General features: G+C 40.0%; 1 protein-coding gene and 1 long non-coding RNA gene across 7 annotated transcripts in view; one reads left to right on the forward strand and one right to left on the reverse strand.

The window, feature by feature from the left end:
* rerea (arginine-glutamic acid dipeptide (RE) repeats a) overlaps positions 1-13,841 on the reverse strand; it is a 191,247-nt gene that overhangs the window by 20,235 nt on the left and 157,171 nt on the right. For all 6 annotated transcript variants that reach the window (XM_047391703.1, XM_047391625.1, XM_047391872.1 and 3 more), the window contains 2 exons: positions 12,681-12,779; positions 2,019-2,099 (listed from right to left, as the gene is read on the reverse strand). In XM_047391703.1, coding sequence (XP_047247659.1) covers positions 2,019-2,099; positions 12,681-12,779 — 180 coding nt within the window. The remainder of the gene's footprint in view (positions 1-2,018; positions 2,100-12,680; positions 12,780-13,841) is intronic.
* Positions 2,757-7,828, forward strand: LOC124884292. Its single transcript, XR_007042417.1, has 3 exons — positions 2,757-3,236; positions 3,317-3,516; positions 7,599-7,828. It is a non-coding gene; the product is annotated as an uncharacterized LOC124884292 (long non-coding RNA).

Genomic DNA, 13,841 nt, shown 5'->3' on the forward strand with positions numbered 1-13,841 from the left:
CTTTAGCCGTTCTGTTTTGCATACAGTAACCTAAATATAACAAGCTGATATTAGCTGGTTAGTTAGGGATCCTATCTGCTCGGGTAGCCAGTTTGCCATCGGCTCCTCAATACTCGCCAAATGTTGTTTTAAGCAGCATTGCCTTAATAAGAGAGATGGGTGGTGCTCCTTTAGTTGCACACCATAAATGTGTTTTTTTTTTTCACTACCAGATATAGTTTTTAACAACCAAATCTTTCCTCTAAGGTCCTAAAAAAGGTTTAGGAGACTTCTTTAAGCCAGCTGAGAGGCAGTGCACAGCAACAGGTGGAAGAGATGCAGGGCTGTGTTATTCTACAGTGTGGAACGTTTTTAAGCTACAGTTGCTAATTGGTAAGCAGCTGACAGCAGGTTGGCTACCTGAGCAGATAGCCTGACTAATTACCCAACTAAAATAAACTCGTTTTACTTCCAGAGTTGGCCTAAAGAGAACTGCAAAAAGTGAAATTATTTTTGAAACGTCTATCTATCATAATCAATATTACAACAAATAAATGTTACAAATAACATTACTATAAATGTATTAAATGTGCACTTTCAGCTGTAGAAGGAACATCTTTGCCCTAATGTTTTAAATAAAAGCAGTTTTTTAATTTCTTTTAATGTTAATACTGTTAAACAGATGTATTTTCAGTCAAGGCTGTCATGCCATTAGAATCAATGCATTTTTAAAACCTTGTTATAACTTCATACCAGAAGCCGACCCACATCTACACCAGTCATCCCCTTTTCAAAAGGTCTGAACTGGTTTTCAGAAATAAAATGACAATGTGGCACAGAGGCAGCGGCACTGAGGAGTTCCTGAGTCTATGAAAGTCTGTGTGTTTGACAGAGGGCTGTTGTACCCTAACCCTGCAACAGACGAGGAAATGAAGCAGATGAGAAGCATGACAAACAATTTGTTTTTTTCCCTTTGATGTCTGTGTCACCATTGTGTCTGCACACTTCCAGCAGGAGCAAAACAACAACGTCTGCAAGGTTCTGTGAATCACAAGGCTTTTCTGAGATTAATTCAGCAGCCAACTCAAAGGTGCAAAGGTTTCTGATGTAAAAAATGCAGAATATTGCTCTTAATTCCCTTTTCAGTATATCTGAAACTTTGCGTTTGTTGACAGTGTTTCGCTTAGGAATCAATATTAGGTTTCAGCGAACAGGAGCAACATCGGTGTTTCGTTTTTCGCCGTTAAACTTCTCATTCAATAAAAGTAAGCAGTCGTTAATCATTATCGAGGGCCAAGATTTGAGTCATTCTGCACCATGACAGAGGTTACACACAGTTGTTCAGCAATGATTACCACAGTGACATTTGTGTTCACTCAAACACAGCGGAGGGAAATGTGGCAACTCAAACAGCCCATGCTGCTAAAATACGCAAATAACACAATTACAGAGTGTGAGAAAGATTAAATAACTGCCATCACAAATCAAAAGCACTGACACTGACGAGCAAAACTCTCAGCTACAAGAGAAAACGACCGCCTCCACTGAGCTTCAAGTATTTTGACAGATAAAGCCTAATCTAATTTATGAGTATTTTAGGATTCTGTTGCCTCCTCTGCAATTTTGATGCACAAATTAAACCATTAAAAAGTATTGAGACAATTTACTGATAAATACTGTAAAGGTTATCAATAATTTGATGCATTTTTCAGCATACATGCAGGACGACCGGGCTACAGCAAAGAGCTAAGATGCAACTTTACAACTAATTTACAAGCAGCAATCATGTCTAGTCCTTCAAGCAGATTTATAACTAACCGTTTCTTGTTCCACAGAGTCTGCTAATGCAGGTCTTACTAATTACAAAACAAGACCTCTAGTTAGAAAGCAGCGGTGCTGAAAATATCTCCCTGAAGATGTTTAACTTCTCAGATTGCCAGTAGTTCCAAGAACGCACCTCGTTTTCTGTGCATCTGTATTTAAAACAGCAAACTCTGTAAATATTTGAGCTGCACAGAAAGAAAAATAAAAGATCTTACCGTTTCTTTGTTGGGCAGCAGCTCTTTCCGGATCCTGAAGAAGTTTTTGCCAAACTGTCTCAGCCCTTTAATGAAGCGCTTCTGCAATTTTTCACAGAAAAAAAAAAAAGAAAGCGAAAGAGAGACAAAAAAAAAAAGGAAAGTTAGTATATGTGAAGTCAGCTAAACTGTGGGTGCAAGAAGTTACTGCTGAGCACCACAACAACAACAAAGGAAAAAAAAGAAGAAAGGTTTTTCTTTTCAGTAGTCAGTGGTTGGAGAGATTTGATGTGTGTGAGAGAAGCCTCTGTAGCGACGTTTAAACTCCGGAGCAAACACAGCCATGTCAGGGCAAAACCAGGAGAGGAAATGACAAGTAAGGCAGGGAGAGACGCTGAGATTAACCTAGTCTTTTCATGTTTTGTGAAAACACAGTTATCCAAACACCGTTGGATGTAAAAACAAACACACTAAGCATGGTGTTAATCTCAAGAGAGAAAGTTCAATGTCAAAACCTCAACTTGGGAGTTGAAAATCAAGAAAATGCCTCAAATTACAACTTACTCCTAATTTTAAAATCTGTAGAATCAACACAAATATCTGACAAGAGAAAAAAGAAGATCAACTTCACCAACACAGAGGTTTCTACTTCAGGACATTGGCTTTAATCAGAAAAAAAAAAAAAAACTAATTTGAACATGCTGCCTCTACTCACCGAGAGCAAAAACAGACAAAAACAAAATCAGAAATCCAAACTACCTAAATGCATTCCTTCTCCTTTAAGAGCCACAGACTGAGAGCCATAAAAAGCGGTGGCTGAAAACATTCACAACCAGCGAAGCAGTCGACCAACAGATTTACTTTCTTGTTCCAGAGGCAAGCCCCGTTCTTCAGTGATCTGCCAACCGCTTCTAACCAAGTAACTCCGGCAAAAAGCGGGGAAAAGTCCACGGGGAGCGCAGCACAAATATCCACGAACCAGCCGCAGGTAAAAGGGAGGGGTGGGGGGCAAATAAATCAGGGACAAATCCACAAGGTCTCCGACAGCACAGCGATTCTTTTTCTTAACAAGAAAGAAATAGCTTGTCACTCTGTGCTCCTCCACTACAAAGGGGAAGGCTTTACATGTGATCTTTCTGCAAGAGAGCCTCTGGTTTGCAGCAGGCTGGAAAACGTGAAGTGGACTCATGTTGGGTGCAGGGCTCATTTCAGCTGTTTCTGCCCCATCTAAATAAACGGGTTCGTGATCTATATCCACCAGAGAGATCACCAACAACTGTTTGTTTACAACAAATCAATAATAGCTGCCTCTTTAACAGGAAACTACAGTGCTCCTTTAAATGCATTCACAGCTTAGGGTGAGTATTCAGAGGTAAAACTAGCTGGGAGCCTGACAGGGGAGGAAAGCAGGCAGGCTGACACAATTTGTGAGGAAAACGCTTCTGGACATGATGGAAGGAAGACCAGTGGGAAGGAAAAGCAGACATGGAGCCTCTAATGAAGTTCAGTTTCCAGCACAGTGAGTTATGTAACCACAGATTGTTTACATATCCAGCTATGGTGTGGAACAAAGGCCAAATATACTGAAGTAAAACAGCCAGCTGCAAAACACAACGTTTTCCCAGGGGGTAAAATTACAGACACGCACAAGAGCTCAGTCTAACCAGGAGATGCAAAACTCTTACATTTAAAGTCTGATCCTAACACGAACACGTTGCCAGTTTTAGGGTGCAACTAAATGACTACTAAACATAAACTAAACCAGTCAGACCATACAGCACATTCTCTGCTGACATCTAAACAAACAGGCCTGTTAAATTACTCTCATGGGATATGAGTTAATTTCCATTTATCACCTTGACGACAGAGTAGTTGATTAGCCAGTAGAAGGAGTAATCTGTAACATAAAGCACTGAGCATAACCTAAAACACCCATCTTCAGCCACTAAAGAGGTCAAGGGGCAGATTAGCATTTGGACTTTCAATAGCTTCACTCAGATATCGTCAACACTGTCAACATGTGATATTAAAATGCCACAATATATTCTTGTCGAATTAACACTGTTTTTATACAGCCTTATCTGGAATTAAGGAGGAGTTCTGAAATCGCCCTGATCTGTTAACAGACAGAGCTTTACAAGTCACTAATAATTAAAGAACACTGACAACAGACAGCAGACTGACAACACTCAACACAAATTAGGAAGTATCTACCACTTTGAAATCATTTGTTGGACACCATTTTAGGTACTTTGTAAAAAAAAAAGGTCATTGTTGACAGAATGACAGACAAGACTGGCTAACCTTTAGCCACTAACAATGCTAAAGCTGGCAACTGCTTCTAGCTTCCCAAGTAAACTAAAGAGCTATTTCACCGTTTCCTAATGAGCCTAGACTACAATTAATCATGTCTATTTGAAAATCTAAAATACTTTATCTGAACAAAGACTGGAAAAACTGCAACTGGCTTATAGTTAGCTGCTAATGATGAAGTCAGTAAGTTACTGAGCAAATGCTACCAGTACAAACTAAAGGGTTATTTCACTCTGTTTGAAGAAGACTTGGACGCTTTTGATCTTTTCTTGGTCAGAATTTAAAATACTTTGACCCAAACACTGAGAAACTGCAACTGGCGTTAAAGTTAGCATATAATTTGTTACTTCCTATTGGCACTAAACTATAGCGCTATTTCACAGTTTCTTCATAAGCCAGAGGGCATTTGATCATCTCGGTCAAAATCTAAAACATCTAGTCTACACAAACAGAGACTGTGACGGGTTAAGAGTTAGCTGCTAAAGATGTTAAAGTTGGCATATGTTTCGTAGTTTTTGTACTGGTACTGAAATAAAGTGCTATTTCACATTGTTAAAAGATTAGTCAATACTGTAACTCTTCATCTGTATATCAAAATGATATACTGATTGATATCTGTACATAATTTTGATAAAATACTGTGAGAATACCACTACAAGCTATCTGCTAACTATGCTAAAATTGGCATCAACTTGATAGCTTTACATCTTCGCTGAACTAAAGGGTCATCTCAAAATTCCTTAATTTGTCTTGGCTGTGATTCATGATCTGTAGTTTAAAACCTAAAATAATAAAACTAATAAAACACTGAGAATCCTTTATTCTGCTAAATGGTAGTTGCTAACCACAATAAAGATGATTTCTATTTCATAGGTTACTATCGGCACTAAAATAGAGGGCTATTTCATTGTTTTTAATTAGTGTTTAAACACTCATAATTCTGGAACTGGCTTTTAGCTCTTGACAATACAAAGCTGACATCTTCTTCATAGCTTTCTATTGATGATAAACTAAAGGGCTACTTCGTTGTTTCCTGAAGAGTTTTGATAGCAAATCATCATCTGCTGAGTGAGGACACTCCAGATTTTTAACAACAGAGTACCATGACTAGTAATCATTTGTTACTAATATCACTAAAATCATTAGTCACATTAGCTAAATAAATGTAACACCTGCTTTAAAGCTTCTGATCAGCACTAACCTAAAGAGCTATTTTAGAATTATTTATGAATTATTATGAGCCTAGAATGCATTTGATCTTCTCTGTGCCAAAATCTTACATACTTATAAATTAAATCTGAACCAAATTAGTCTAAACCAAACAGAGATTTCTTAAAACACAGAATGAGAATTATGAAACCTTTATTCTATTTACGAAAAACACAAAAAAGCATATCCCATGTGTTTTTGGCATTTGGACCTTAAAATTAGAAAATAATAAAAACTAATATATGGACTGATTATACCTGCACTGGATTATTCTACACAGATTACAGATCCTTGGAAACCCCGCTGTGAGTTGTGAAACCTTTACTCTATTTGTGAAAACAAAAAGTGGGTATTCCTAAGTTCTATTGCTAAAATCACACCTTGCTTCATTCTAGTTATCCCAGTTTTCTGTATGGTCTCGTTTCACGAGCTGGCTGTTTCGCTACACCCCTAACTTGAAATATCAGACTGACAAATTTAGCGACGATTAGACAACATTTCCATGTCTCCTTCAATGTATCTTTACACAAGCCTGGAAAGCTATAATGTTGGAAATCAATTAGACCTGCTCGTGTAGTCTGACCTAATCGGGTCATCTTAATTATGTTCCATAACTGTACTTTTTACTCAGTCAAAGCAATCATATCCTAATAGCTGAGCTTCATGCATGCTCCCCCTCCCGCCTCCCTTCAGTTTTCTTTTTCTTGCTGGCTCCCTCCCTCCCTTCTCTCTACATGTCGGCTCCAGTTTAAGGCTCCATTTCAGCTGCCTGGGCTCACTGCTCTCCAGCCCAGCTAATAAATCATCCACCAATCTGCTCCCTGAATCGTTCTGCCCCTGCTCCGACTGCTCCAGCCCTTGGTTGCTAGGGAACAAAGGCAGAGGAGGGGCTCTGAGAGACGGAGAAGCGAGGGTGGGAGGCGATGGGGTTTGGCTGGGTGGAAGTGCTACCAAATGGCCATCCGCTGTGCAGAAACAACAGGCTTCTCTCTCTGAGCGTGTTCCAGAGAGCTGGCGCTTTTTACCCTCCCTGAGTTTCCCCCTCAGAGCCAAACAGTGCACCATTGTGAGGCTTGAGAGGAGACGTATGAAAGGAGGACGAAAGGCAAAAAAAAAAAAAGGGAATATTTCAATAGGCCATTGTGTATGCGTACATCCTGCTCGAAAGCCAATTGTTTGGAGTTGTAAAACTGGTTAAAGATAATGTGGACACAGGCGCACAGATGGTATCGTGATGACAAACAGAGGGCAGAACATAAGTCTGACTAAATGTCATTCCCTCGAAAAAAGTGACGCTGGGCCGCCCAACAGAAAACAAAGCTACATTCACTCAATATGGAGTTATTATACTTGACTTGTTAAAAGATGACCTTTACTGAGCCTGCTGTGTATAAACCCAAAGGGTTGAGGATACTCAGCAGAAATAGCCAACCATACAGATACAGAAAAAAAACACCTTGTTTTATGAAGTATTAACTTGTAGTAAGATTAGTCACGCAGTAAAAGGGAGGAAATCACAACACGCTTGAATAGGAAAAACCGCATTGACTGACACTTTACTACCCACATCCTCTTTGCATAGACACCATACAAAAAGAGATCTATGTTTAGATCTGTAAAAGCTGTGCAGATGTTTTAGCAGACATGGCCTTTTATTACAAGTCTCAAAGAAAGATAGATTTCAGTAGACCCACGTTTCCTCCAGCAGACCAAGTGTAAACGTTACATATTTATCCCATAATAAAGGTGCCAGAACTCACAACATGACCTTTGGAAAGCAAAGTAACAACCACTGCTTTCTCTAGCATGTACTGGCACAAAAGGTGACAGGAAATTCCAGTACACACCCATCCTGCCCCCTATTTTGTTACCAAACACCCAAAAAATACTTTGCTGGCACTGTACCGTAAATGTGATAGAATACACTGATTTTACAGACTCCAAACAGCGATTGGAGCCGTTTCTTTTAGTGTGTTTATTTTTTAATGGTGTGCCTCTGATGTGAGTGTTTGTTTTCTACCACTGGGCGGCGGCTAATTTGTCCTCTCCCCGTTTTTCCGATGCCACCCCCCGCCCCAGCCCGGTGCAGTAATCCATCAGCTACGGACACAGCCGGAGATAAACCATGGCACAGTGCAGCTGGCTGAGAAATAGACCTCCCGTCCTGCAGCAGTCATAGATCAGCCTGTGTCTGACGTGGCGGCACACAGCGAGACTGCGGCTGCTGCTTCTGGTTGTTTATATGGCACCTCCTGTTGGCCGATGTAATGTTAGCACCACTTAGTAACAAGTGCAAAAGACAGCTGCCGCAGGTGACAGGCCTTGTTTTAGCTTTTAGAAGCAAAAGGTGATATTTAAAAATACTTAGTAACAGTATTAATATCCCTTGAATTTGTTCATGTTTTGTCATGTTTTAATCACAACCTTTAATGCATTTTAGAGGACTTTTAGAACACAATCAAGCATTGCCGATAGCTGGAAAAACAAATTCAAATCTAAAAAGTGTAGTCTACATTTGTATTCAGCTCCCCTGGGTCAATTTATAGAACCACTTTTAGCTATAATTACATCTGCTGGTCTTTTGGAGTATGTCTTCACCACCTTTGTACATCTAAAGACAGGATTGTTGCCAATTATTTAATGCAAAATAGCTCAGGCTCATTAAGATTGGATGGAGAGCGTCTGTGAACATCATTTTTCAAGTCTTGCTTTAAACTATCCACTGAATTTAGGTCTGGACTTTGACTATGTCGCTCTAACACATGAATGCACTTTGATCTAAACCCGTCCACTGTAGCTATGGCTGTGTGTTGAGGGTTGTAGTCCTGCTGTAACATGGATCTCCACCCCTGGTCTCAAGTCTTTTGCAGCTTCTAACAGGAACCAGGATTGCCATGCATTTAGCTCCTTCCATCTTTATTCCAACTCAGACCAGCTTTCCAGTCCCTCCTGAAGAAACGTACGTCCCCACAGCATGATGCTGCTACCACCATGTTTCACTATGAGGACGCTGAGTTCAGAGTGGTGTACATTGTTAGTTTTCTGCCACACACACTGCTATTATTTTATGACTACTATTTTCCTACTTTATTTCATGAGCAGAAGTTGTGCAGAGCGACATGACAACTGCCCTCTCAGCCAACTGTGGTTACATGCATTACAGGCACAAACATGCACTCACGCAGACACAAGAAACATTTGGAGGTAAAACATTACTTCCATTTAGCAACATCACTGCAAACATGTAATGTCAATAAAAATCAGAAGAAACAAGTTTGCCTTTTATGTGACGTGCTCTCTGATTTCAACTTGTTGGATTCTGCAGATAAAATCCATCCTATAATAGAAGGGATGAGCTCTAGGGTAACTGCATTCCTCGGTGTGTAAAAAAAGACGACTGCATCATGTCTGACCATCTGAAACAGCTTCCATCCAACCACAACAACAGATTCTATTGTCTGCTCTTTCTCAATGGGTAAATAAACCGGCGCTCTGGCTTTAACAGCCCACTGCAGAAAAGCAACAGGGAGGCTAGGCTACACACTTGATGTTTCTGATAAATTATTCATAGTTTTATATTTTATCTATTTTATAATGCATGAGAGTTTTTTTTTGTAAAATCTTGAGTCATCACTGTGCTCAACAAATGGCAGCGTGTCAAAGATGTTCCAATAACATCAGAGAAACAAACTGCTGAGGAGCTGATTGTCTCAAATGATTCTTCCCCAGCAAGAGGTTGATAACAAGATTTCCCAATTTTGTTGTTTTCTGCAAAGCGGTTCAAAAATTACTTTTAAATGAGCTATCTTTGTGTGTGTGTGTGAAAATTAAATACATTAACACTGAATTCAGAGTTGAAACAAGGTTTACAAGCTACACTACAAGGAAGGGGAGATCGCAGAAGTAGGGTGGGAGAGGCAAGAGACGTCAGAGAGGGGAGCGGGGTGACAAGTGACGCTGCAGACAGGCTGATTCTGTCATTTCAACGGCCCTGCTGTCACTTTTATTCACATCTAAAGCAACTGGGTGGGGTGAAAAAGAGCAGGCAGAGATAATTATGCCAGTCCTGGAGGGGGGTGGGGGTGGATCAGGAGCTAAGAGGAGGCAGAGCAAAGGGTGATAAATAAATGAAGAGCATTAGGGCTTGGCTTCCGTTGGCGCGTCAAGGTTGAGGCTTCATTTGCACCTGTCCTTCAAGGTTGCGGGGCTGAAAAGGCACAAGTGGTGATTAGATCACTGCGAGCCATGTCCTCGACAGGCCGCTGTGGAGACGCTGCCTCCACAGGCAGGTGGAGCATAAGCAGACGGCTGAGTGCCTCCAGAAACAGACACAAACACACACGGCTTTGAACTGGGACCAAAATGCACTGGACACACTGACAACTCCTCAACTACACTTACATAACAGTGCAGAAACATGAATGCATAAACAGAAGGTAATAGCTGAGTCTCTACATGTGACTCAACTTGTATCCAGACAGAAATGGTGCTTTATTTCCAAAGAGATTGTGCTTGATTTTTTGGCAAAAAAAAAAAAAAAAGGTTTCCAGGCTTATTTCAACTGAATAATTAACCAAAAGTGGAACAAAGTTCCCAGCATTTTAAATCTGATTAAGATTTTCTTCTAGGCAACTTTGTAAAGATTACACCCTCAATATATCGGAATCTCTAATGAAGATGAGTAAAAATCCTTGAAACTGTTTTTTGGCAGTAATTTCAAAGGGGACAAACCATGTTTTTAAATCCTTCATTTTCACACTTAATTCGTTCAGTTGTGGTCTAGATAAAGTGGAACTGCAAGGCTTTGATCTGAATTCCTTGTTATTGTAGCTCCATAGGCTCCTCTTTGACCCGTGTTCTGAGGAGTGTCTGAGAGCAACTTATTTTGGTACCATCTCTTTAAATGCTAATGAGGTCCTTACATCCCGCCCCCCTCCAGGTCAAAGAATGTTGCACTTTGACCCGTTCGGCCATTTTTGTAGTTTGATAACATTTATTTAGCGCTGCAGAAACAAGACAAAAACGGCAAAAACAATGCAAAAGTGTTTATATAATAATACTATTTAAAACATGCAGTACGGTTCTGTCCTCCAGGAGCTAAAAGCAGCACACAGCGCTAACATAAGCAGAAGGCACAATGCTACTGCTATCAACACAATGGCCAGGACATCATATCAACACACAATAAATTCAAATCTAAAATATAGTTTGTTGTCATTTTAGCGTTATTTGCAGCTTAATGCTTTGCTGCGTCTGTCGTTTCCATAGACGGAAAGAAAAGATCTCTTAATCAGATGAAGTCTTTCAGCAAATCCTTCTCGATACTGGTGGAGGTTGCTGAAGGCACTCGTTCTTGGAAGTGGAGAAATAGGAATTTCCCAACTGATGTGGAAACATTTCCATGAAAAATAAAATTTAACCAGGTTCTGTTGCTGGGGGGTGGTGTAATGAATTGTGTGGGTTAATACAACCAACAACTGACCCAAACTTATCCTCCTGCAGCCTGGGCATACTTGAGCTCGGACTACAAAATTGCTGAGAGAAATAAAAATGGTGGCTACGCAAAACTGATCTCTGCAACGCCTCAACTTTTTTGCACTGCTACAGAGTCCAAGTGCATGACAAAATGTTTTTAAAGGCTAAAAAAGTGGATTTTGCATGATATGTCCCCTTTAATATCACTGTGTTGAAAACATTTATTCAGCAGGAAAAAATAAATAAAATCTGAATTTATCTGAATTTGCCACAATATGTAATCCTTGCTGTTCATACTTTGTGAAACCCCCTCACCTAACAGGAAAGCACTTTGTCTTCCCCTGTGACATTTCAGTTTTATTTAAATCGATGTCATGGACTCTAACCAGATCCCAAGGAGCTTTGGAAGAAAAACAGGCCGACAGTACTACAGGTCTTCCACCATAATTTATCAATAAGGTTCCTTTAACCTATTTATCCTTTTTAATGCCAAACCCAACTGATGTAATATTTGACCATAGTTGCAGGTAAAATCATAGTTTACCTGGTTACTTGTCTGATGGTATAACAGATTAGGCAGATTTTCTCCCCTGGCTATTTTCTTTGTTCTTTTCCTGACCCAAGTTATAAATGGAAACATATCTATATCTTATTTAAATGGCATGCTCACCTGTCTTGCCCATTTCAGATCATATTTATATATCAGAGTAAGAGAAAGAAAGACGAAGAGAAACAAAATGGTCCAGTTACATGTATTTTATAAGAATTGTTAAGGGTGCCAAAAATTTTAAAAAGTAAAATAAAAAACTGCAACCATTATGTTGTCTCTGTTGAAACTATGAAAAATACCAGTTACTGAAGTGGTCATTTTGTCACAGAGTATCTATGGTGAAGTACTGCAATACAGTCTCCACGCAGCTTTTAAAGCCAAGCGTCAGCAATTATGGTCCAACAAAGGGCTCCTGCTTAATGAAAATGTGCCAGTTGGGTAATTATTTGAGAGATATTTACTCATTACCACCATATATATGAGCCACTACGGGAGAACAAGAAGCAACATCTGAATACAAACCAAAACACACCAAAGGAGGAATCAATGAACTGCCTAAAAGAAAAATAGGATTGTCTGAGATCTATAATCAGATCAGGTAGTAGTGTTATCTTTAAAAAGCAGTGGGTACACAAACATGCAGCCCAGTGTATCAAAATGCATGAAAGCCAAAGCCGCGGTGCTCATTCATTTTGACATGGTGTAATTCAGAGCTTTCACTTCCCTCCTTCCTACCCATGAAGTGGTGTTTGATCAGCCATCTTCTGTTTCCAGCCCTCCGGCAGCTGTGGTGAAATTCACTTCTAAGTACAAATGGAGGCGCACATTACCAGCCCCCCAGTCTTTTCCCATTCCAGACATCCATGCAAATAGATTTATTTTGTGGGTGATAAACAGGACGCAGCTGCTCTTGAGCCGCGGAGGAGCTGGAAAACGAACGAGGGTTTTTACTGATGCCGTGTGAGGCCGGGCCAGGAGCTCTGCTTTACCTCTCAACAGCTCCCTCTAAAGACTAATTCTGCTCTGACCCAAAGTACCTCTTAAATATATCTGGTCGATAAAGAAATCTGATTTGCATGACAGCCTACATTTATTTTTTTATACTGCATGAAAAATACAAAGAAAAGTTCTCTTACCACTTCATCCTCAGACCAGCACTTCTCTATCAGTTTAGGTACCGGCTTCTTCACCAGACGCTGCAGAGCCTTGCCCGCATCATAGCTGCTCTCATGAAGCTGGAAAACAAACAAAATGCATTAAATAAAAAACATTGTTAGACAACAGCATAATAATTACAAATGTTTCTAATGGTCCATAACTAAAGTGGAAGTAAAAGGATAACAGATTTGATTTTTTTTACTAGTAATAGTAAACTGGGCCTGCAGTTGTATCAAGCCTCTCTGAGTCAATCATTTGTAGAACCATACAACGTCTCTACCAGTTTTCAACATCTATACGGACATTTCTGGAGCGGATCACGCCGGAGTGAACTCATCCCGAAGCCTAAAACGGACCAGAGGACCGTAGGTTTGCAGCTGTGCCATACTCTTGATATTTAAGATGCTCAAAGCTTGGGGAATTGATTTATAACCTAACCCTGCTTTGAACCTTCTCCCTGACCTGTTGATTGTGTTTCTTGGTCTTCATGATGCTGTTTGTTCACTAACTCTTCAGCATGAATCCAGCTGTTCTGCGAAGGCCTCAGAGGTTTTAGGCCTCCACAGCAAAGCTGGATTCATACTGCGATTAAATTAAACAGAGGCGTGCTCCTGAATGCAATTGTTCAAACTGGCTTTTAAGGGTTTCGGTGTAAAGGAGGACTAAATACAAATGCATAAATATTTTTAGTTTTTTTTTTTTTATTCAAATGTGCATCATCTTTCTTCGACCTTACAACCATGTGCTACTTTGTGTTAGTCACATAAAACTCCATAAATAAATTGAAGATTGTAGTTTTAGGGTTATAAAATGTGAAAAGGTTCATAGGACATGGGCACTGTAGATGGCTTTTTAAGCGATAACCAAATCATATGTGAAGTTGATATGCAAGATAAGAAATAAAATTATTCCACATCTAGGTGCAACTGAACTTGTCGGGACAAATCCTACAGCATCCGAGGGAAATCCCTGCCAAGACATGAAAACCAGTCTGGAGATGAACAGCACAGTGAAAAGAGGCAATAGCCGTGGAGCTTCAAGCATTCTGTCACATTCAACTACGTGAAACAGGCAGCGCTGGAGCTCTCCCTCTGAGAATAAACAAGCATTACTCATTGGAATTGCAAATAAAGAAGAAG

Source organism: Girardinichthys multiradiatus, chromosome 1 (genome assembly GCF_021462225.1).
Source record: "Girardinichthys multiradiatus isolate DD_20200921_A chromosome 1, DD_fGirMul_XY1, whole genome shotgun sequence".
Lineage (NCBI taxonomy): Eukaryota > Metazoa > Chordata > Actinopteri > Cyprinodontiformes > Goodeidae > Girardinichthys > Girardinichthys multiradiatus.